The 22,003-nt window shown below is 42.0% G+C and overlaps 3 protein-coding genes and 2 non-coding genes across 14 annotated transcripts in view; 1 reads left to right on the plus strand and 4 right to left on the minus strand.

Annotated features, from left to right (window-relative positions):
- Nucleotides 1–10,966, plus strand: part of frmd4a (FERM domain containing 4A) — a 103,179-nt gene extending 92,213 nt beyond the window's left edge. For 6 of the 10 annotated variants that reach the window (XM_028584814.1, XM_028584810.1, XM_028584806.1 and 3 more), the window contains 9 exons: nucleotides 19–141; nucleotides 1,611–1,842; nucleotides 2,062–2,118; nucleotides 2,261–2,498; nucleotides 2,917–3,075; nucleotides 3,351–3,680; nucleotides 3,792–4,375; nucleotides 6,382–6,490; nucleotides 7,620–10,966. In XM_028584814.1, the coding sequence (XP_028440615.1) occupies nucleotides 19–141; nucleotides 1,611–1,842; nucleotides 2,062–2,118; nucleotides 2,261–2,498; nucleotides 2,917–3,075; nucleotides 3,351–3,680; nucleotides 3,792–4,375; nucleotides 6,382–6,490; nucleotides 7,620–7,722 (1,935 nt within the window). In that variant the 3' untranslated portion in view covers nucleotides 7,723–10,966. Of the gene's footprint in view, nucleotides 1–18; nucleotides 142–1,610; nucleotides 1,843–2,061; nucleotides 2,119–2,260; nucleotides 2,499–2,916; nucleotides 3,076–3,350; nucleotides 3,681–3,791; nucleotides 4,376–6,381; nucleotides 6,491–6,960 lie in introns of all 10 variants that reach the window. The other 4 variants (XM_028584811.1, XM_028584816.1, XM_028584812.1 and 1 more) reach the window with 3 other exon arrangements.
- trnam-cau (transfer RNA methionine (anticodon CAU)) lies at nucleotides 4,467–4,539 on the minus strand. The gene has a single exon. It is a non-coding gene; the product is annotated as a tRNA-Met (tRNA).
- trnam-cau (transfer RNA methionine (anticodon CAU)) lies at nucleotides 6,048–6,120 on the minus strand. Its single transcript has one exon. It is a non-coding gene; the product is annotated as a tRNA-Met (tRNA).
- A 1,201-nt stretch (nucleotides 10,967–12,167) lies between the features above and the next one.
- tmem253 (transmembrane protein 253) lies at nucleotides 12,168–15,669 on the minus strand. Its single transcript, XM_028585237.1, has 7 exons — nucleotides 15,660–15,669; nucleotides 14,011–14,195; nucleotides 13,792–13,902; nucleotides 13,649–13,705; nucleotides 13,448–13,558; nucleotides 13,070–13,216; nucleotides 12,168–12,779 (listed from the first exon to the last, which is right to left on the minus strand). The coding sequence occupies exons 1-7, from the start codon at nucleotides 15,667–15,669 to the stop codon at nucleotides 12,726–12,728; spliced, it is 675 nt and encodes a 224-aa protein (XP_028441038.1). The 3' UTR covers nucleotides 12,168–12,725.
- Nucleotides 15,670–17,177: 1,508 nt separating this feature from the next.
- Nucleotides 17,178–21,746, minus strand: LOC114560085 (B-cadherin). Its single transcript, XM_028585239.1, has 14 exons — nucleotides 21,716–21,746; nucleotides 21,308–21,414; nucleotides 21,041–21,196; nucleotides 20,757–20,898; nucleotides 20,508–20,671; nucleotides 20,309–20,437; nucleotides 20,033–20,218; nucleotides 19,703–19,938; nucleotides 19,442–19,584; nucleotides 19,124–19,348; nucleotides 18,633–18,857; nucleotides 18,419–18,549; nucleotides 17,740–17,883; nucleotides 17,178–17,598 (listed from the first exon to the last, which is right to left on the minus strand). Exons 1-14 carry the CDS (start codon nucleotides 21,744–21,746, stop codon nucleotides 17,344–17,346), a joined length of 2,274 nt encoding a protein of 757 aa, XP_028441040.1. The 3' UTR covers nucleotides 17,178–17,343.
- Nucleotides 21,747–22,003: the final 257 nt, after the last annotated feature.

The following is a 22,003-nucleotide window of genomic DNA, read 5'->3' on the forward strand; positions in this document are numbered from 1 at the left end:
CATGTCCATCTTTTGTAGGAGCTGACAGGAAAGCTTCCGAAGGAATATCCTCTGGATCCAGGAGAGGAGCCGCCCACAGTGAGGCGGAAGATCGGTACCGCCTTCAAACTGGACGAGCAGAAAATTCTTCCTAAGGGAGAGGTGAAGCTGCAACTCCCTGTTCTCCACAGTAGCACTTTATCACACTCTACAATCTCCACACTCCCCACACGGGCCAAATAAACACAAGAGGTCATCTAGAGGTGCCAGTGTTTGAAACAAATACATAATACCACAAGTACCTGTATCAGGTTCTGTGCTGCTCTACTGGAATATGTCGAATGCAATGCTAATTAGTTAAGAGTGTTTATCTCCTTTTAACCCAGCTGTAATGTTAATGATACATTTATGAACAGTGTGGGCATTATAAATCAAGACGGGTGTTTAAAAGCTCTTTAAGTTTTAGAGTGTAGATCAAGGGATGTTCAGGATTATCTTCATCTAAAACCAAATACTTAATACTCACATAATGGCCGGCATGATGATTGACATAATGATATGTTAACTCATCAACAGAGAGCACTGAAACGCCACAGTCGAAGACGTCTTGGACCTTGTAAAAATAGTGTTACTGCATCTTTGTCTTTCTGTCTTTTTGTGCCACGGGTAGATTTTCCAGAGCAGCAGAACTTCTAAAAATAGTCTGGCAGCATTCTCGCCACAGGAAGTGGTGATAGTAGGAGTGTGTGCGCGCCTGTATGTGTGCAGGCGTGTTTTGCTGAGGTTGTATGCTTATAAAAGAATCCAGGGACAAAATATCACACAACTGCCTTGCAAGCAGAAAGATGTTTCTTAATTTACACTGAACACCTTAAACACACACACACACACACACACACACACACACACACTAACAGAAGCCGCTCTGGCAGTAGTGTGAAGGGATTGTTAGAGCGAGGGATTCCTCAGAACTGAGGTAGTCCAGTAAGATGTTGACCCAAGTGAATACATCATCGCTGTCAAGTGAAATCATGTGTGTTCTCACATATAGGACATATGATTGCCATAAGCTTATTTCCTTGTCTATGGTCACATTTACAGGTTTCTACTATACTACAACAATATACCACACCATATATTGCAGTATATGTACAGTAAATTGTACAGTAGACACATTTTGCAGTGCAGAAGACATGCAATATGCCATATTCTGATTCTAATACATTTGCAGCATGACAGAGAATGTTTAACTTACTTCACCTAATAGTCACTGCTCCAGAAATCTCAGGAGAAATGTAGAGGAGGGTAGGATGGATTGATGGAGAGGTGTTATTATTGGGGGACAGAGTGTCTCAATAGACTTAGACATCAACAGTGGTGAGAAAATGCGGAGCTGCAGCACAGATAAATGATTTCCGCAGTGTGTTTTCTCTGGCAAGGCTTTGTGTGTGTGTGTCTAACCAAATACGTTGCATGGGAGAGTTACAGTCTGACTACGCGTCTGCAAACTAACCCTTGTTGTTTTTGGATTGTACCGAGTTTTCTGTTGCTAAAACTGTGAGCGAATCCAGTGTCTGCGCTTGTGTTGCTCAGAGTTTGCACTCATGTTTGTGTATGTGTGCTTATCCCAGGAAGAGGAACTGGAGCGTTTGGAGCGGGAGTTTGCTATTCAGTCCCAGATTACAGAGGCAGCCAGGCGTCTTGCCAGTGATCCCCACGTGAGCAGTAAGAAGCTGAAGAAACAGAGGAAGACTTCTTATCTGAACGCACTGAAGAAGCTCCAGGAAATTGAGAACTCTATCAATGAGTACCGGGTCCGCTCTGGCAAGAAGCCTACGCAGAGAGCATCGCTTATCATAGAGGGTACCAATATACTCCTATTTTCTACAGGGAAATTAAATTGTTTTCATATTTTTTTATTTCTATTAGCTGTAGTTGCCACCACACACAGCTTGGATAGTTAAGCTTGACAAGTTCTGCTTTTTTGATACATCAAAAGTTTGTAAACATCAGGCTTTATAGCTTTTTGATTTTGTAATTGTACAATCTCTAACCTCTTGTCCTTGTTTCTCTGTTCTATAGAGGCCAATATTGGTTCTGAAGACAGTTCATTGTCTGACGCACTGGTCTTGGATGATGGTGAGTCTCTGTCCTCTGTCCACATTACTCTGCAAGATTTTAACAATAACTCGCTGATTCTTGTGCTTTTTTTCTCATGATTTAATGAAATATTAAACTATCTCAATTGCTCCAACTTAATACAATGATTCCTCTATTTCAGATGATCCTCAAGTTACAGGTACTCCAACCTTCTCTCCAGTAGCATCACCTCATAAGGGCCTCCCTCCTCGACCACCATCTCACAGTCGGCCCCCTCCACCGCAGTCCCTGGATGGTCTGCGACACCTGCACTACTCACGCCCTGACTACGATAAATCACCAATCAAACCCAAAATGTGGAGTGAATCGTCACTGGATGAGCCCTATGAAAAAGTCAAGAAACGCTCCTCTCATTCCAGGTATGAGGGAGTTTATCTTAACTAGCTTTAGAAAAGAGCTACTGTATATTAATGTGTGTGTGTGTGTGTGTGTGTGTGTGTGTGTGTGTGTGTGTGTGTGTGTGTGTGTGTGTGTGTGTGTGTGTGTGTGTGTGTGTGCTGTCCAGAATTATTGTAATCAAGCGTTAAACAACCACAAGTGCATTTAAGATGTTGTTTAGTCATCTCAAATATAAGCAATCCAGTCAAAATGAACAGTAATGTGTGTGGAACTACAATTTCAGACTTGGGTCACAGCTTGGGACAATAGTCTTAAAATGAATGCCTCAAATGTGGGTTCAGTAGATAGATAGATCATACATAGGTTGCCTACAGGTGAAAGGAGTATATACGTAATAACATTCATGATAAAATTGTGCTTATTTGCCTCTTTGTCAAGTCACAGGCGTTTCCCAAGCTCTGGCAGTGCAGAAGCAGGGGGTAGTAACTCTCTGCAGAGTAGCCCCATCAGGAGCCTCCCTCACTGGAACTCTCAGTCCAGCATGCCGTCAACCCCGGACCTGAGGACCAGGACCCCACACTATGTACATTCCACTAGGTCAGTCTTTATACCTTCAATTTTTTACTGTTTATTTAAGACCTAATCTCCTATAACAGGTTATATGTAACTATAAAAATGGCTAGTAATGGCAAGTCTTTAAAACTCTCATATGTGGGTACCATTTGTGCCCCAACAGGAATGGTGTTACAGGGTTTACTTTCCTCTAGCGTTTCATGTAAAAAATAAATAAATCCACCATTCCATTAATTCTGCAGATGTGTTCCAGCTCAGATACAATATTTAACTTTTTTTTGTGATTCTGCATCTCACAGGTCAGTGGACATCAGTCCCACACGTCTGCACAGCCTCGCTCAGCACTTTAGGAACCGCAGCTCAAGCCTCGAGTCCCAGGGCAAACTGTTGGCGCCCGACCCCGACGCACACCCGCACACCCTGGGCACACTGGGCAGCCCTGACTTTTTCTTGGTCCCAGGACGCAACTCCAATGGCTCTGACCCACTGGACGACTGCTCATCCTGCACCAGCCAAAGCAGCTCAGAGCATTACTACCCCTCTGGGGGCCCTGGCAGCAACCCCAATTACTCTACTCTGGGTGAGGACTCACCCTCCAAAGCCAGGCAGAGGCAGAGGCAAAGGCACAGGTAAGGACGGAGGGAGATGCAGTGAAAGACACAGACCAGGACAACTCATTTTTGGCAATATAAGTTCTTTAGTGAGATTAATATATGCGTTGTCCTTTGTTCTCTCTCCAGGTCGGCAGGTCACCTGGGTTCCTCTAACTCCGGTTCCATGCCAAACCTGGCAGCTAAGAACGGCTCTGGTGGAGGCTCGGGTGGAGGGGGGATGGGAGGGGGACACCACGGAGTCTACCTCCACAGCCAGAGCCAGCCCTCCTCCCAGTACCGCATCAAGGAGTACCCACTTTACGTGGAGGGCAGCCCCAACCCCGTGGTGGTGCGCAGCCTGGAGAGCGATCAGGAGGGCCACTACAGCGTCAAGGCCCAGTTCAAGACCTCCAGCTCCTACACAGCCGGGGGACTGTACAAGGAGGCCTGGGGGGGAGACGAGGGAGGAGAGGGGAGCGGCCGACTCACGCCGTCGCGCTCTCAGATCGTACGGACACCGTCATTGGGGCGAGAGGGTGGTGGAAGCGGAGCAGGGGGGCGAGCAGCAGTGTCTGAAGAGCTGCGGTGCTGGTACCAGAGGTCCTCAGGGAGCCTGAAGGAGAGGAGTCACTCACACTCGGGATCTACCTCCTCTGAGACAGGGTCACAGCAAGGCACTCTGGGACATGGTCGAGGGAGTAGAGTAGGGACACTCGCCAAGGGCTCACCAGGTGGGTGATCTTTATTTATTCATATTAAACACCATCTCAGAATTATCATTTTACGTTTTAGATAGTTAATTGTCAAGTTGAGAAAACACAATGCCCCGTGTGAGGCTCGAACTCACAACCTTCAGATTATGAGACTGACGCGCTGCCTACTGCGCCAACGAGGCTCTGACAGTGTTGATCCATTTGTCCGTGTGACGCTTCTGTCGCGCCGCACTCCACTTTGTTCCTATGGGTGACGTCAACGTCAAGTGACATTAACGCCCCCGCAAACCATCCCGGGAAGGGATCTTTCCGTTTGCGACGCGACTATCCAGTAGATGTAGACGAAAATCTTTGTCAATCTGAAATGAAGACAGATTCAGCAACTGCATGGCCTATTTCTCGCTTAAAATGTTTTCAGAAACACGTTTCGGTGAGCTATTTTTGTAAAATATGAGATTGCATTCCATCCACGCCGCCATGACAGTGGCTAGAAATTCTCGAGCAGCCAGACCCACGTGACACGTTGGTCCAATCAGCTGCCGGTCAGGGGCGTGGAGCATCAACCATGGATGCATGACGTCGCGACACCACGCTTCGGCCGTGTCGCAAAAATGGATCTGTACCGCGACAGCTGCCGTGGGCACTAAAACTAAATTGAGACAGAAGCACCAATGGAGTTTAACTCAACAATTTAACATTTATTTTTTTAACTCTAAATTAATACAAAGTGTATCTAAAAGAAACACATTCTGGACTTGTGGAATGAACCCTCGCAGACTTTGGTCACCTAACATTCGCATCAAAGCCTCTCATCTCAACCTAAGGATTCTCATCCTGTATTGTAGATGGCCCCATTTGTTTCTTACTTGGATGAAAATCAATCAATGCATAATCGGTGTGGAGGGAATTTCTTCACATTGGGCACAGACATCCACTTGGACTCAAGGATGAACTGATTAGATTTTGGAGATCCAAGGTTAAAGGTCAAGGTCACTGTCGTCTCGCATTGCCAGACCTTCCTCCACAGCGGAGGAGCTCTGGTTTATTGGCATTTCTTTAATCACGATCCCAATCATCTTGGGCGGTGCCGCTGCAAAACAGCCTCGGGAAGGAACTTCATGTGTACGTTCAAAAGCATTCCTACGCTAATCATGACAACATGTCACACAAATGTCTTGATAGGATAAAAGGATGAAATTATGACATTTTGTATCTAAAAGGTCAAACGTCAACTTTACTTTGACATCATAATGTTATGCAGAAATGCTTTTCTGGCCATTATTTCACGCAATAACTGAGGAACAGAAGGGGAGAGTGTGACCATGGTCGGTGGTAGGGAACTGAATTGCTGACACTAATCTTGAAACTGTGGTGGCATAGATCTTCTGTGCTGCCGGTTTGAACATTTGTGTGAAGCATCCACGTCTTCACTGCATATATTATATGAGTCTGGACAAACGGATGTGAATTGCAACCGGACTGGTTGATACATACAACCGCAAAGTGGTAATTCTGATTATTCTTGATGTCAGTTTAAGAAATTATAAATGGCATGGTTGATTGATGTATATGTCATGTGCTGGAAGTGAAATTGGATTCATCATAAGTGTGTGTTGAACAAGTCTAGTAGTACAGGGCTTCTTTACTGACATACTTTGTTTTGACAAATAACGGAGATAGGAAAACACAATGCCCCGTGTGAGGCTCGAACTCACGACCTTCAGATTATGAGACTGACGCGCTGCCTACTGCGCCAACGAGGCTTGTGTCCCTAGTGTCATGTGACCTTAGTCAAACATGACCCCTGGGCCAAATGAGCTTAGTGGCTCTGAGGCCACATTCCCCTGAACCCCCCATATGGGAAGCATAGTTGAAATTCCTTTGCCACTCACCTCACTGTAGCCTCTGTTGTGTGTGTGTGTGTGTGTGTGTGTGTGTGTGTGTGTGTATTTGTTTCTTGTGTTCCTCTGTCTCATGCTGCATGTGTTGTATCCCATTTGACTAACTGTCAGTTTCCCCCATAGCTGCATCCCCTCACAGCCAGAGGAGTATGACGCCCTCCAGCGAACACGCAGCCACACCAACACCCACACCCCCCTGTAGCCCACAGCACATCCTCAACTGGCAGAGTGGGTAAGAGACACACACACACACACACACAGCAGCAGCAGCAGCAGCAGACCCGGGGTATCAAGATGTTTGAAGCCGAATATGAATTTATTTAAGACAAACTGCATCTTGGCTGCTTAGCTTCTTTCTCTCCATCTTTATCCAAACCTCAGTCTAACCTCCTCACACCCTTTGACTGTCAGCTGATGTTTCACACTGTGGAACTAATCCTTTCGAATGATTTTATGTGATTTGGTGTTTAACATCTATACTCAAATGATGTCACTCACTCTTGACTTTTCACTCTATTCTGCTGTTTGTGTTATTGATTCCCTCACCGCATCGTCGCTCCTTGTTTCGTCACTCTTTTTTCCTGTCATCTTTTTCGTCATGGAGATTTCTCTTATAACCTAATATTTGTCATTTCTTCCTCGTCTCCCTCTGTCTGCACTAACCCTCCTTTCCTTGTGTGTGTGTCCTCTCTCCTGGTTTAGAGGCACAGCAGACAGCTCTCCTACTGAGGACGTCTGTCAGTCTCCCCCTCAGCCCAGCTCTGATGCATAGAGGTACTGTCTGTGGTCTCGGCCTCTCACTGGTCTAAACCTACAGTGTACTGTTCAGAAAACACAGCAGCAGCCTAACAGAGCGAAAATAACCTTGAAGCAAAAAATATATGTAATGTGACAGCAGTGCCGAATATACTCACAATCAGACTTTTATTTATAGAAATCTACTCCGTGCACAATTCTAAACGTATGAGGCACTCATGCCACATTACTAGTAACTTTAATCATCAAATGTGGGGGGCTAGCAATGGGGAATGTGGACAATTTCATGCTCTTTGACGGTGGTGGTATCTGTGTCATGTACTCCTTCTTTGGCTGTATCTGTATCTCATCTCTGCATGTGCTCTGCTCTGTGATCTGACACCAACACCGACACCTTACAGGATTTACTAATAGAAATACATAACCATGTGCTGTATGTGTTGTAACAGAGAACATTCTTTAACAAACAAACAATCTCAAGAGCAGGTAAACACTTGAAACCATGTAGATGACAGTATCTATTACATGTTTGATAAATGTACCTTTTGAGATAAAACGCTCCTCTCTGAAGTCACTCTCCTCGTGGTCTGTGCCTTCCTCTGCAGGTCTTTCAGTGACAGCTGTTTTCTCAGCAGCCCTCTGTGTTCAGAGCTGGCAGATGTGCAGTGGTACGGACACGATAAGGCCAAACCTGGAACCCTGGTCTGAGACCTTCTTATAGGGCCCAGAAAAGTCCCATTGCCCTCTCCTACTGCCTCTGCCCTGCCCTGACCGGACTGGGGGTACTGGACATGAGCCTCTATCCTCCCTAAATCCTGCCCTCCATCCATCCCACCACCTCTTTATTATGCCCCTCTATCACAGCTCAGCTGGACAGGGACACACTTGCTGCGCTCTGATAAGGGCCGATTTCACAGGACAGACTGAGAAAGTGCCACCTCAGCTGTTGAACTGTTGCTATACAGCCAGCACCACAGAGCCAGTTCTTTACTCACACCTCAGCACACAAGCAAAGGGGGAAAGGAGCGATGGGAAGAGAGAGCACAGAAAAATATCAAACATACAACTCAAACTCAACAGAACCAACATCGGCGATTCCAGGATGTGTTTCATATCTTATCTTTGGTCCCCCGACCTAAACTAACTCCAGTGCACTGCCACCCAATCAGAGGATACCTGCTGGATTTGAGCCACCAGTTTAAAACCCATCCCCAGGCCTAAATGAACTGTGTTGCATTTCATTATTGCTATTAATGGTGTTTGTCTTTTTTGTTTATTTGTCCCAGCATATTTATAAGAAGAGAAAAGACTACACAGACTTTTCAAAAAAAAAATCTGGATTAACAAACATTTAGATGACAAATTCAACTCCTCTCAGTTTAACCCACAACCAAAGACAATTTACTGGATTACCTGGTCACACTGGGCTGGGGTCCCTGCAGAAAAGTCAACTGTATGTGAGTGCATTCACAGTGACAATATCAGGACGGTTTATGGGACTCTATCTGGGATATCGATGAGGACTATAGCAATAACAAACATTGTTCAAGTATATGAACTGGTTTAAATCAACGGAGTGAATTGAAGCAGGTATTTTGCTGTGTTCTCTGCCTTGTGATGCTTGGAGTAAAAAGATCATAAGTACATCATGGGGAGAATTTGCAGTTGTGGTTATTGGGTTTGGCATTAATCTATGCTTATTTTAAGTGACTTCATCAATCATGATAATTTAATGTCTTTGGTCTTTTCAAGATTTCAACGTCCACATGTTTAGTCCACAATTACTGCAACATTTGATCCTGATTCTGCCTTTTCCCATTTTTCATTTTCACCCCTGAAAGTAAAAGATTTCTAGCTGTTGACATCTGTTGGCGTTACTTGTGTTTGATATTGAGTTTTTTTTTTCAGTGATACATCTCTGTAGTGAATCATCTTTTCTGTCACAAGTGTCTCTTCTTCTCCGCTGGTCTTGGCTCTATACCGGATCTCACCACACTGAGTATCTGTCGGTCCCGTTTTAGTGGCATTGTGCTTTCTCATCTTTCTGACCATCTCTTCAGCGTGACAGGAGCATCCTGACGGTGCACAGACAGTCTGAACTCAACGTCGGCTAGAGCGCACACACTGACAGTCACAACACATCATATTATAGGCATGCAATGTTATAGTTTATCAGTGCCAAACATGTTGGTGCTTTACATTTGTACTGTAATTCAGCACTGGAACAGCCACTCATTCAAGCTACAAACAGTTAATCCCCACAGTCTATAACAGACTTCTCGATGATTTGGCACCAAGTATACAGCAGTAGGAATTCTTCAAATGTACTTTGAAAAGCACAACATTAACAGTGTCTATGAGGGCTGGACCTACAATAAGTGTGTTCTCATTTTCCACTCTCAATATTTTAACAATGAGTTATATATCAAAGTGCATAACGGGAAACTAGAAAATCCAGAACCACGGACAAGGTGTCACATGATAGTACTCTTTGAAGCCATAGCCAGAACTAAAACAAACAATTCTTTAACCCTCTCAAATTGGTGAGAATTATTATCTTACACATCCCAATCGATAATCAGATATTCGGAAAAGGGTTAGAAAAGCACACCTGGTTTTGTAAGGAAGTCGAACTCTGCATGTTTTAGCTATATTTCGATCAATTTCCCTCATCTTCTCCGAACCAGAGTTTATGTTAAGAATCATTTTTTTTCATTGTTGCTCAAACTCTGAATGAATCAGATGTTCATTTTACTAAGATTATGACAGATTCTACATCTTAGTGATAGAGAAGTGGATGTGTTTTTGTTGTTGTTCTTATAGCACCATTATGTCTGGATAAATGGTGTATCATGTTGTATGGCATGGGAGGAATGGTACGCATCTCACCCTGTCCCTCATAGTGTTGTGTTTCCTTCATGCACTGACACAAGTTGTTGTAATCTGCCACTTTCTAGACTATTGAAATAAGAAGGTTCAACCCACTCCCTGCATGGTTGGTTCTCCAAGAGTTATCCACCCATGCCTGGTCACACTTGATCGGTCTTTCCCCAGGATTGAAACCAGCACTATCTGGTTACCATCACAGGAATGAATGACTCTAGCTTGCTAAAGACACGATCCCATGCATGCCCTGCAGATCCGCTGAAAAGAAAAAACAAACAAAAAAACAACCCAAAGACATTCAGCATTCGACTTCTGTTCGCTAACATTGGCACGTGTTGCTCAATAGTGTTTCCTCGACCCCAGAAAGTTGTGGTGATCTCTGACCTCTGAGCCCGATGTGACAAAGTGTGACGTCCCTTCCCTCTGTAGCTCCAAACACACCATATTTGCTGTGCTCCATAGAAATGTATAAGGTTTTTGTAATACTCCAAGAAAAATTAACTAACTCTTTTATCAGTCTTTTCCTGTATGTACGGAGGGGCACTGTAAGGTTGTGTGGGGTTTTTAACATTCACGTCATTGTTCTAACAATGTTCCATTTTATACGAACCAGTATTGTTTTTTTTTCTTCTTTTTGTTCTGACATTGTAACAACCCTTTCAGGTGCTACAAAATGACCAGTTACTGCTTTGTCACGTAGGATCTAGACATCTTCATCATTATCAATAGATTCAATTACCAGATGTGCAAAATGAAGCTTATTTTAACAGACAGTTTAATAGTAGAACACTTCCCCTACCAGACAATAGAGCATGTAACTTGATTTTATCAGTTCTGTTCAACTGTAACAATACATTAAAGGTGTTGTAGAAAAAAATGTGGAATTGATTAAAACATATGTAATTCCACAGTTAATTTATTCTTTTTTCTATTAAAAATTTGTATAGTAACTTTACATTTTTCAAAACTGTGTTGTTGGAAATTGATGATGAATTTTCAAGAGGAGAAGCGGTGGGGGTTCTTGAGAGTAAGAAAAATAAATTATTGATGAATGTTCTCAAGATCATGCCTTTGTCTGTTTTGTTTGTTCTCTTTTCCATTTTTAAAAATGAAAAACATCACGTTATTTAGTCACTCACTCCCAAGGTGGCTCATATCAAATCCTCCTGGGCCATTCTGCTGAAAGGTCAGGGTATCAGTCAGACTTATCAAAGGGAATCCCCTCATGTAGTCGCCACTTCCTCTCCTCCGGACACACTCACTCTCTTGTCATCACATCCAGGCCTCAGTCTCTGGCCTCCCAAGAGAAGGAGAGGAAGGATTTCCTGTGGAGTCAAAGGGAAGATACGCTCCACGATATTACTCATCCCCCAACCGCAGACCACGAGATTAAACAGCTGCACAAATGGCAGGCTTTATTTTACACATTTTGTTGCTTTTGATTTGCAGGCCACTATGTCACGTGATTGGCTGCTACCTCTGATCACAGTGAACCATCTCTCTCCCTCTCTCTCTTTGTGTACTCTGTAAATGCAACGTGGACCCATTCAAGTGTACTTGTAGGAGATTCAGACATCTGAACAAATAGATTGTTTGTACAACTGAACATGTACACTCATATCATGAAACACCAGCTACACAGACTACAAACACACGCGCAAACAGTAGTTTTGATACCTCACCACATAGAAAAGTGGTTTCTATCAGAGGAATCAGTTGTCAGGGTCTGTGAGGACATCCAAACTCGTCATCCTGCTTTCTTTTCTCCTTCTGTGTCCATTTACTAATGAATCCCATGTTTCTCTTTGTACTCGGTGTGTTCCCATAGCAGCTCTCCCAACCAGGCAACAGCTGGAAGCTGTTATCCAGACATGCCGTGAGAAACTAGCTCCTCTGTGATTTTTTTTTCACTCTCACACTACAAGTCTGCTTGTGTGTGTGTGTGTGTGTGTGTGTGTGTGTGTGTGTGTGTGTGTGTGTGTGTGTGTGTGTGTGTGTGTGCGTGCTATAGTTTTAGGGCTTAGACTTGATTTTAGGGTTAAAATTAGTTTTTGGGTGAGGTTAGGGTAAAGGTAAAGGTGAATGTGCAAATTAAGAATTGAAGAGATCAATGCAAGCTTACCAAAACAGAACATTTATTTATACTCAATGCTCATTAGATTAAAACAGTGAATTCCTTTAACACCAAGTGTGGTCCGAACATGTGTAGTTAAATCAATGCAGCTTAGTGTGCGGCCATCTTCTTTCCAATATATGTCATTGCCCTGTCCAGCACCTATACGCTTTGGTGTGCAGTCAGCGGACAACTCTTACTGATTTTTATATTTTGCAACTAAAATTCTTACACTAAACAGAGAGCCGATTTGTGGATGAGACTGTGCAACACAACAGAACACTGGCAATGCTGCCCTCTAGTGCTGACCACAGAGCAGCATCTGTGAAAATGGGGAAAATTGGAAAACCGTAATGCATTTTAACAATGTTAGATAATGAGATTGCTCAGCTGTTAAAAACATGCATTTATTTGTTTGATTGCATGTCATTGTTGTGTGTGATTTACACAATTACTTTAAAATGCTCTTTATTTTTTGTAAGTTTTAACTTTGCTGTTGCACTTTGTTTATGGTGAATTTTAGGTTTTTGGGAATCTCAAAGGAGAAGTGATACTGAGGCATCGTGGCATGATATGATTTCACAATATCTAAAGCAATTTCCTCAATCAGGATTGCACAAACTGTTTATACAAACCATACAGACCCTGATCAACAACAGTAACTGAGTTTACGCTGTGCAAGCTGGAGTGTGTCTTTTCAGGTCTTTGAGTTTCACAGACTGAATTCCACCTGTTCCAGTAGAGGCCCGTTGGTTTCATCAGGATCCTGAAGAGCAAAAAAACATTCAGACCTCATTAAATCTCTGACACTCTAAACTGGAATATTTTGCTTTTGAAATTTGATACTCATTTATATACATTTTATTTCACTGGAAATGTACTCAGAGAACAACTTCCCACAAAACATTTTATCATTTGGCATCATCAAAGCAAATCAGCTGACAGAGTTAAACTGTATTCCTGAAGGAAAAAGCATTTTATCGAACTGGAAATGACCAAAGCACCTAAGTTAATGTTAAACCAATGTCTCCATACATCCTACCCTACTATATTTACCTGGGAGAGGCGGCTGTAGGTCTGAATCTGTGGAGGACTGTAGCGACGCAGTCCTCTCAACGACAGGAAAAGTATGTAGACTGATGCCAGAAAACACTGTACAGTAAACGCTATGGAGCTCCCCTTTGCAACATATGAACCAACACGCTAGTGGGAAGAGTGGAGAGAGAGAGAGAGAGAGCGAGGGAGAGAGAGTGAGTAAGGAGGACAGTTCACTCACAGCTCAGAAAGCATTTATTTCTACACATTCAGTAAGTAAGTTGAAACACACTTTATGATGGTTAGAATAGAAATGTGTTGTCCAGGCTTATTGGTGGATGTCTTGAGAAAAACAAACAGTCACACAGTCTCCACGTTATAAATGAATTACAGAATCACCTGTTGGTGTGTGTTGAGTGCGACAGGCTGCGTAGACCTGAGGCTGTCGGCCAGGAGAGCAGAGAAGCCAAACAGTAGACTAAAGAGGTTCAGACCCATCAGAGTGATGATCTGTTCAAGATTAATGCAAAATTAAGCGAGGCAGCAGTTGACGTACGTAAAAAAAAAATTGAATTTGAAATGATCACATTAAGTATTTACCTTTAATTTATTAGCTTTCCTTTGAACCTCCATTGCCAGACACCCAGCAGCCACATACTGTAACAACACAAACAGTTATGACCCAATATTTCTCTCTCTCTCTCTCACTCTCTCTCTCTCAATGGCAGCAGATGTGAACTCACAAATAGGCCTGACCAAACGGGTGTTGTCATGGAGACAGAGCAGTTGTAGCTCACACATGAATGGGTGACTGTGGCTAGTATGCAAGCTAAGGCACTGAGGATCTGCACCACCTGAGGGGAAACACATGGTATGAAGCAGGCAGACAGTTTAATAGCTCAAAAAGCTTAAAAGCTATGTTAACCAATGCTTTGGACGAGCACAAGAAAGTAGCATCTCACCCCAGTGACTAAAAGTCTGGTATTAACCACAGTCCCAAACCAACGATAAATCCTGCCATTGATTAGCTCACTATGATTGGTAACCTGGCTCAGTGGGCGAGTTGACGGTGTCTCCTTAAAAAACACCTGGTACAACCCCTCCTGGAACATGTTCTGCGTCATCTGTTGTAGAAGAAAAACGTAAACTTGTAGGAGTGGGGGAATGAATGCTGGAAAAAAATCAGTCAAACACAAACACACACACACACACATTTGATTCAGATTTCACACTTGATTTAGTGCCAACTTACCTTCCACCAAATGTTGTAAAGCTTTCCCTCATTTATCCACAGGACCTCATATCAACAGAAAATGTCATCTAGCTGAAACATGAAACATTTAAACAGATTGTTTTCTCACTGGAGCTATTATTCCTCAGTGTAGCAGCAGATCCAGGGGGTCAAAGTTCACTTGAGTTGGATGATAATGAATGGTTGAAGTCCACTCTTGAGGAAGTGATACAGGGAGATCATTGGCCGTGACTAAAGGAGCTTATCAGCTTGTAGGCAAACGTTACAGTGAGGAGAACTGGTTTCATTTTAGAGACAGGCCGAGATTATACTTTGTGTCCTAACTCCATGATCCACTCTCATAGATAAACATAACACTCATTACATCCTGCGCCCTTACCCTCAGGTTCATATAGTACATCAATCAAAATACATACTAGTTTATAAAATACATACACTTCCCCAAGTTTACAAATAAATGTAAAATTATAATCAGACCACAGACACACAAATATATGTATATTACAGTTTTTTACAATTGCTTACACACTAAAATTAAAACATTCCCACAATTAGCAAAACCTTACAGTCAAGGAGCAAAACACTAGGCTAGATTTGCACAACTGTAAGCACATTGTCAGCTTCACACTTTTTGCAAAACATTACACACAGTGATTGCAAAACACTAAACACACTTGTATGCATTTGACACAGAAATTTATCATGATGTCATTTCCTTGCAATTTCAAAGCAAAGGCTTTCAAATGAACACACATGAACCAAATGGTTAAACACAGCCACCAGGTATGCAAACACATGACTGCTAAATTGTAGACACACCAATCGGGTTTAAGCACTATATAAAATGCAGCAGGTAAGTTCACCTGCCTTCAACCAAAATGGAAGGAGTCAGAAGAAGAAGAAGAAGAAGAATGAGAGTGAGAGGGAGAATCCACAGAGGAGGAAAAGGAGGTAGAGGAAGAGGAAGAGGCCCAGCCAGAGGTAGAGGCACACTAGTGGACCATGTTGTGAACCACGGATTGATGCTGAGGGAGGCTGGACTAAAAAACTGTAATAGTTATGAGGGTAAGCATAATATGGATAAGATATCATAGAAAAGTATGTAAAAACAAAACAGTATTAGAATTATAATACAATAAACTGAGGTCTAGATGTTTTAATTGAGAGATATGAGTCAAATCAGCCAGCCAGCAGCATACACACCAATCCATGATTTTTACAAAATTAATGGTATCACTGCACCATTCTTGGTTTCAAATTCTTTACACATGCTGACATGGTCTGATGTAAGTGCCCTGTAACTATGAGCTCCACCACAGGCCTGCCAATGCAGTAAGCTGCCTGTGATACACACAGTACCCAACTCCATCACTTCAAATATTGTCCACTTTTACATTAATGTAAATCAACTTTGAATAAGCCATGACCTAGAATTCCAGTACCATTAGTGACTGAAGCTGTTCATAATCATCAGAGTAAACAATGTTTACTTTTGTTTGTGCAATCAGATTCATTCTGGCATAAAAGAAGTTTAACAATAATATGACATCATGGAGACAATCACGTGTGGAGCATGTGATGTTCAGTAAGTTTGGGACATGCATATTATTAAATATCATTTAGTTTTTGAATGTCATTGTTTACCTGAAGAGTCAAGTAAACAAGCTAGTTCGATAAACAAGCCAAGAAAGCACTTCATACCACAACCAAGGTTGGGAAAAGCCACAGAATGCAAAAAGAGGTCACACACCTCAGGACTTTAGCACCAGTGGTTCAGGCACCGAAAGTCCTGGTCCTCATCTTTGTATGAGGAGTTGATAGAACTGAGCGAACCCGGCTGAGCCAAGAAAACAGGTTTTATTGTTAAGTCCAGGTTTGAAATGTGATGTTGACAGATAAGCCCAAAACAATAACTTTACCATTGTCATAAGCCAGAACTGGGATTGTTTATTTGCTGTCTTTGACATAGTGTGATTCTCTGTCAATGCTGTTTTTAACTTTGACTGATCCTGTCTTTACCAACTCAGCCACATGGCAGAATAATGCAAGTTCAAGGCTAGAACTGTATGCAGTAACAGTGTCTCATCCACATAGCAAAAGGAGATAATGATCCTACAGTTTTTTATGACCTATAAAGAGCAAATTGAAAATAGGATGGGACCTATGATTGAGCCTTGAGGAACTCCACAGGTAATGTGAAAGAAAAGAGTTTCCACTACTGACTGTGAATGTTTTGTCTGAGAGATATTATTCAAATAGTTTAAGTGCAGCAGTTTTTTAATACCCCAGGAGTATGACAACAGTGCTGCTTTCACTTTTAAATTTAAAGTGCTCATATTATTTTTTTCATTTTGTAAACCTATAACGTGAACAAAAATATATATAACACAATAAGGGAAGGAAAGCATAATATGAGCAGTTTAAAAATTTTAAAATCTCTTAACAGATGCTAAGATAAGATAAACCTTTATTGATCCTCAGAGGGGAAATTCAATTTTTGCAGCACCACAAGGACAGCAGTACAGATAAATAGAGAAAGTAAAATAAAAAATAAAATGTGTAGAGTTTAATGTTAGCCCCCTGTAACTACGAGCTCCACCACAGGCCTGCTAAATGCTTTGAACTTCCAACCACGAATGCTGTTCACACTCACTTCTTCAATTATTGCCCAAATTTACTTGAATGAGATGAAAATAAATAAATTAAAATTCCAATAGCACTTGTGATTGAAGTTGTGGACATTACAGAAAAAATACTTTTATTTGTGCAATGAAGTTTTGGCATGAAACAAGTGAAACCATATAACCTGAATAACATGACCTCATCACCATCAGCTCAGGACACATATTAAATATTATTTGGTTTGTAAATGTCATTGTTTACCTGCAAATTCCAACACGTCAGTGCAATGAACAAGCCAGGAGGAATGCTATGGAATCTCAGCTAAAAAGCCATAGAGGGCAGCAGAAAGAGGTCAGCACTCTGTGGACCTTGGACAGATGGACACAAATTTAGCAGATCTATAAATACATATGGGGACATGTCAGACCCATTCTGTTTTTCCTGGCAGTGTTTCTGTGTCGTCCTCGTCCTTGTCTACCCAGCCAGTGTACAGGTCAGCCAACCTGCTGAAACGTGGTCCCCAGAGGGCCGGGCTCAGAAAGTCCTGCTCCTCATCCGAGTCTGAGAAGTTCATTGAACTGAATGAACCCACCTCTGAGCCAACACCCTCATAGTCAAACACTAAAAGAGAGTCATAAGGAGGAGCTTCGGGGTCACTGTCTGCAGCATGCAGGTTCTACAGGGGAAACATATTACATACTGAGTTATAGCACTCACAAACATACAATGAATATTGTACTGATACATTTATGTAGATCTTTACACTCTTATATTCTTATATATAAAGATATTTTTGTATCAAATCAACATCACTCACATCCTCAATGAATTTGACAGTCTCGTCATTGGCTTGGAGTTGTAGGCGGTAGCGTGGGCGGCTATGGACAGTAGGAAACACATCAGTGCAGAAGACTTCAGGGCGTTTATCAAGCCGTCTGTGAAGCAGGCTCAGGTCATACTCCTAAAGAAAAAAAAAAAAAAAAGAGGAAACGGACAATCATTTGCGAATATCCCACTGAACAACTCTGACATAAACAGATGGAGTAGCCTCAAGAACATTTGTTTTTTACTTTAGCGTGACTCAGGGTTTAAGTTTCACAGGAGGGGGGTAGTGTGATGTAATGTATACCACAGCACGTCTGCAGTTTGTGTCATGATTTCACCTGATTTACCCTCTCCTTCCTCTGTTTTATCTTTCTCATGTTGCATCACTTATATGGTATCTCCTAATATGGTTACTCCACACCTGGTTGTTGCTCTTCCACCTACCTGTTGCCCTCATTGAGCTTTCCGTACTCTGCTAATCATTGGATCACTCAACACCTTCAGCCAACATTCATTCCTTTATTAGATTGTCTGTGTTGCTTTGCTGATGTAGATGTTCAGCCATTCTTCTGTCTAGTGTGCCTGCCTTAGTTTCCCTGACTATTGGAAAAACTAACAAGACACCTGATAGCACAGATTGCAACAGCTGCATTAAAAACTCCTGCTCATACCCGGTCCTCTTCACCTCCTCCCTCCTCATTGTAGCAGAAGATGTGGTCGCTGGGTACGTCTACAAAAAGAGGGACATCCTTCTTCGATTTCCTGCTCCTTCTCAGCAGCAGCAGCAGCAGCAAGAGCAGTACTATGGTCAACAGAAATAACTGAGCGACTAAAGACAGAACAAATGTCGGACATCGGGTGAATAAAAAAAGACCTGCTACGTACGCAGAAGACCAAAAATTGCTCCAAGAACTGAGGTTGCGAGAGAAGAAATGTGCAGATGTGGGGCAGAACGTGGGATGAAGCAGGTTGAGACAGCCCCTTGACATTGGCACACTTCTACGTCCAGTGTACTGTCTAGGTAGATCATCCCAACATCATAGATACGCAACAGCACATAATAGTCCCCAGGTGACAACTCGCGTTTGGGGGCCAGAGCTGCAACATTGCCTGCAATGGGGAAAAAGATGCAGAATTAACATAGCATTGAGAAGACATTGAGGAGAGCTCGGTTTGAGTTTGGAGTAAATATTTGTTTATGTACGTGTGTTGTGGAGAGTTGGACTTCCTCTAGCACATCACTGTTATACTTTCAAATGATACAGCATGTGATTAAAATGTTGCAACTTTGCAAGAATAGATTAGTAGTTTACATTTAAATGACAACTTCTACATTTTATTCACTGTGTATTTCTACTTTTAATGAGCTCTCTTACTTGTGGAATTGGTACTAATAATCCAGTTGATCTTGTGCTCTCCTTGAAGCTCCACAATAAACAGTCCAGCATGACCAGGTCCGTCTGGGTCCACTATATCCAGCAGGGCAGGAAAAGGGTCACTATTGCACAGGCTGGCTTTCTTCTGCTTGATCACAGGAGGATGGTCATTCACATCTAATAAACTCACAACCAGAGTGCCTGTCCCTGTAGCTGGGACGGTATCTAGAAGAATAAAAAGAAAAAGCTCATTGTTTGGCAAATGGGAAAGATAGGTTGTAACAGTGTTGTCAGGTAAGACCAAAAGTATAAATGTACCATTGTCATAAGCCAGCACTAGAACTGTGTATTTGCTGTCTTTGACATAGTGTGATTCTCTGTCCATGTTGCTTTTAACTTTGACTGATCCCGAGTCTTTATCAATACTCAGCCACCTGGCAGTGTCATTATGTAGTTTATATCTGAAAAAATCAAGAGACACAACCTGTTTAGAATTAAAACAGAATAGAGCACATGACATAAACACATTACATACATACTGTGGGCATGTGTTAACAGTGTGTTATTATTACCTAACACTGTTTCCTGGCTGTGTCTGGGTCCTTCGCCCTGAGGTCGTCCACAGAACTCTCTGTTTCCGCATCTTCTGAGATACTTACATGGATCTCGGCTGGACTGAAAACAGGAGGTTCGTTCTTGTCCACAACTGTTACATTGACGGTGGCTGTCGAGGTTGACACCCATCCAGAAAACGGCACCTCATTCGTCACCACCACCAGCAGAGTGAAGACAGGATTGCTCTCAAAATCCAGCTCCTGCAAAGTGATGGAGAGCAAGAAGGGAAGGATGAAGTACTCTGCATGTTGAGTAAAACAACAAGACTTATTAACAGCCTGAGTGTTTACCAACCTTTGCTGTTTTGAGGATTCCCTCCATTTTACTGGAGCCTGTGGTGATGTTGAAGTCTACCCTCTTGTTGCCTTTGATTATTGAGTATTTGGTGTTGGCGTTTGGAGATCCTAACTCATCCTTGTCAGTGACCTTTAGTCGTATTACTTCCACCCCAACCTCATTCTCAGGGACCGATGTAGATATCTGGGGAAAAGCATTAAACTGTATAAAACGCTATTACAGATTAAACTTATTTCAACATTATTATGAAAGGTTTAGGCATTTTTAACTCACAGATGTGACAGTGAATTGTGGAGCATTATCGTTGCTGTCAGTGACACTAATGATAATAGTGCATGTGGTTGTTAGCCCCTCTCCATCCATGTCAGCAGCTTCGACGATCAACTTGTACTCTGAGTGAGTCTGACACAGGAAAGTGAGTTACAATGGAAATGAGAAAGTTTTGGAAAGAGGAGTATAGTGATTATATTACCTCTCTGTCAAGTCCGCCTGCCATTACACTGATCCTTCCACTCACTGGGTTTATGGCAAACGTGTCCTCTTTGGGCATCTGAGACTTTATCCTATACCTTATCATAGCATTGCTTGTCTGTGGGTCATCTTTATCCACTGCTGTTATCTTTAAAACTGAGTCACCTGTTGAAGACATTAATACAATACTATTAGGACTTGAAATTCCCATTTTAGTAAGTAAGTAAAGTTTTCTGAATCCTTCTCTCACCACTGTTAGCGCTTTCGCTCACTCTGCCATAGAAAGGGTTCTGAGTGAATTTTGGAGCGTTGTCATTCTGGTCAATGACATTGATAATGAGCTCCATGGGCTCCTCAGCCCTAATGGCCTCATTCAGTGCATGGGCCCACAGCTGTAACACACACACACACACACACACACACACACACACACACACAATGTGTATATTATAATAGCAGTAATTGCATAAGGATAAAGACATAAATTATGGAATTAACTGTAAAGGTAAGATTTTTTTGTTTGTTTTTGCTTACACTGTATTTGGCTGTATTCTCCCTGTCCAGTGGCTGGGTCACATACAGCACCCCAGATCGCCGATCAACAGTAAAAACACCCTCAGGGGGCTGATCAGCCCCTGGTCCAGTGATTCTGTAGGTTATCGCCACCTTTTCCTCATTGTTGGACTTTATCTAAAGCACAATAATTCAGATATTTTAGTCAAGGCAGCTTAAGTCACAGCAAATACATTTAGTGAATATGCATTCAAAACAATTACATTAGCTTAATACTACTTTAGTTACCTTCACCATGAATTTGGGATATGGACCCCTGTCATTTTCTGGAAAGTTAATTGCTGGAATAACCCACTCCCTCTTCATCCGTTTCAAACTGCCAGAACGTGTGCAAACTCAACGGTGGGGAGCTGCCCGAGGCCCACGCCAGAGTTTATCTATTTGAATCAGAACTCAAAATGTCAAGTCACATATATAATTGCAATCTAATCAATGAGCAACGTTTAAGATTACCTCTAAATTTACCTCTAGATTTTTGCTTCTTGGTATTTCATTGTTTGAGCAGTTGATTCTGTTATTCAAGCAGCATGGCTGAGATCCTGCTGCAGCCAGAAAGGCCAAACACTGAAAAACAGATCACCAAATATTATAACATGTTTTTTTAAATACCTAAAGCCTACTAATATAATACAGTACCTTTTGGGTGTAGGAAGCTGAAATGTTTCATATTTCAATGATAATAATAATCATATTTTTACTTTGTTTATAGTGCTCAAAAACAGAATTTATCAATACACTAAGAGCTGTTTAGTCAGAGTAAAGATTTTAAACAATACATTAAATATATTCATATTCATAAAAATGAAATATATATATATATATATATATATACATATATATATATATGTATATATATATATATATATACACTTTATATCTAGTGACAAATAATAAACATTAAAGAAATTATATAAAGGTGGGAGG

Source organism: Perca flavescens, chromosome 8 (genome assembly GCF_004354835.1).
Source record: "Perca flavescens isolate YP-PL-M2 chromosome 8, PFLA_1.0, whole genome shotgun sequence".
Classification (NCBI taxonomy): domain Eukaryota; kingdom Metazoa; phylum Chordata; class Actinopteri; order Perciformes; family Percidae; genus Perca; species Perca flavescens.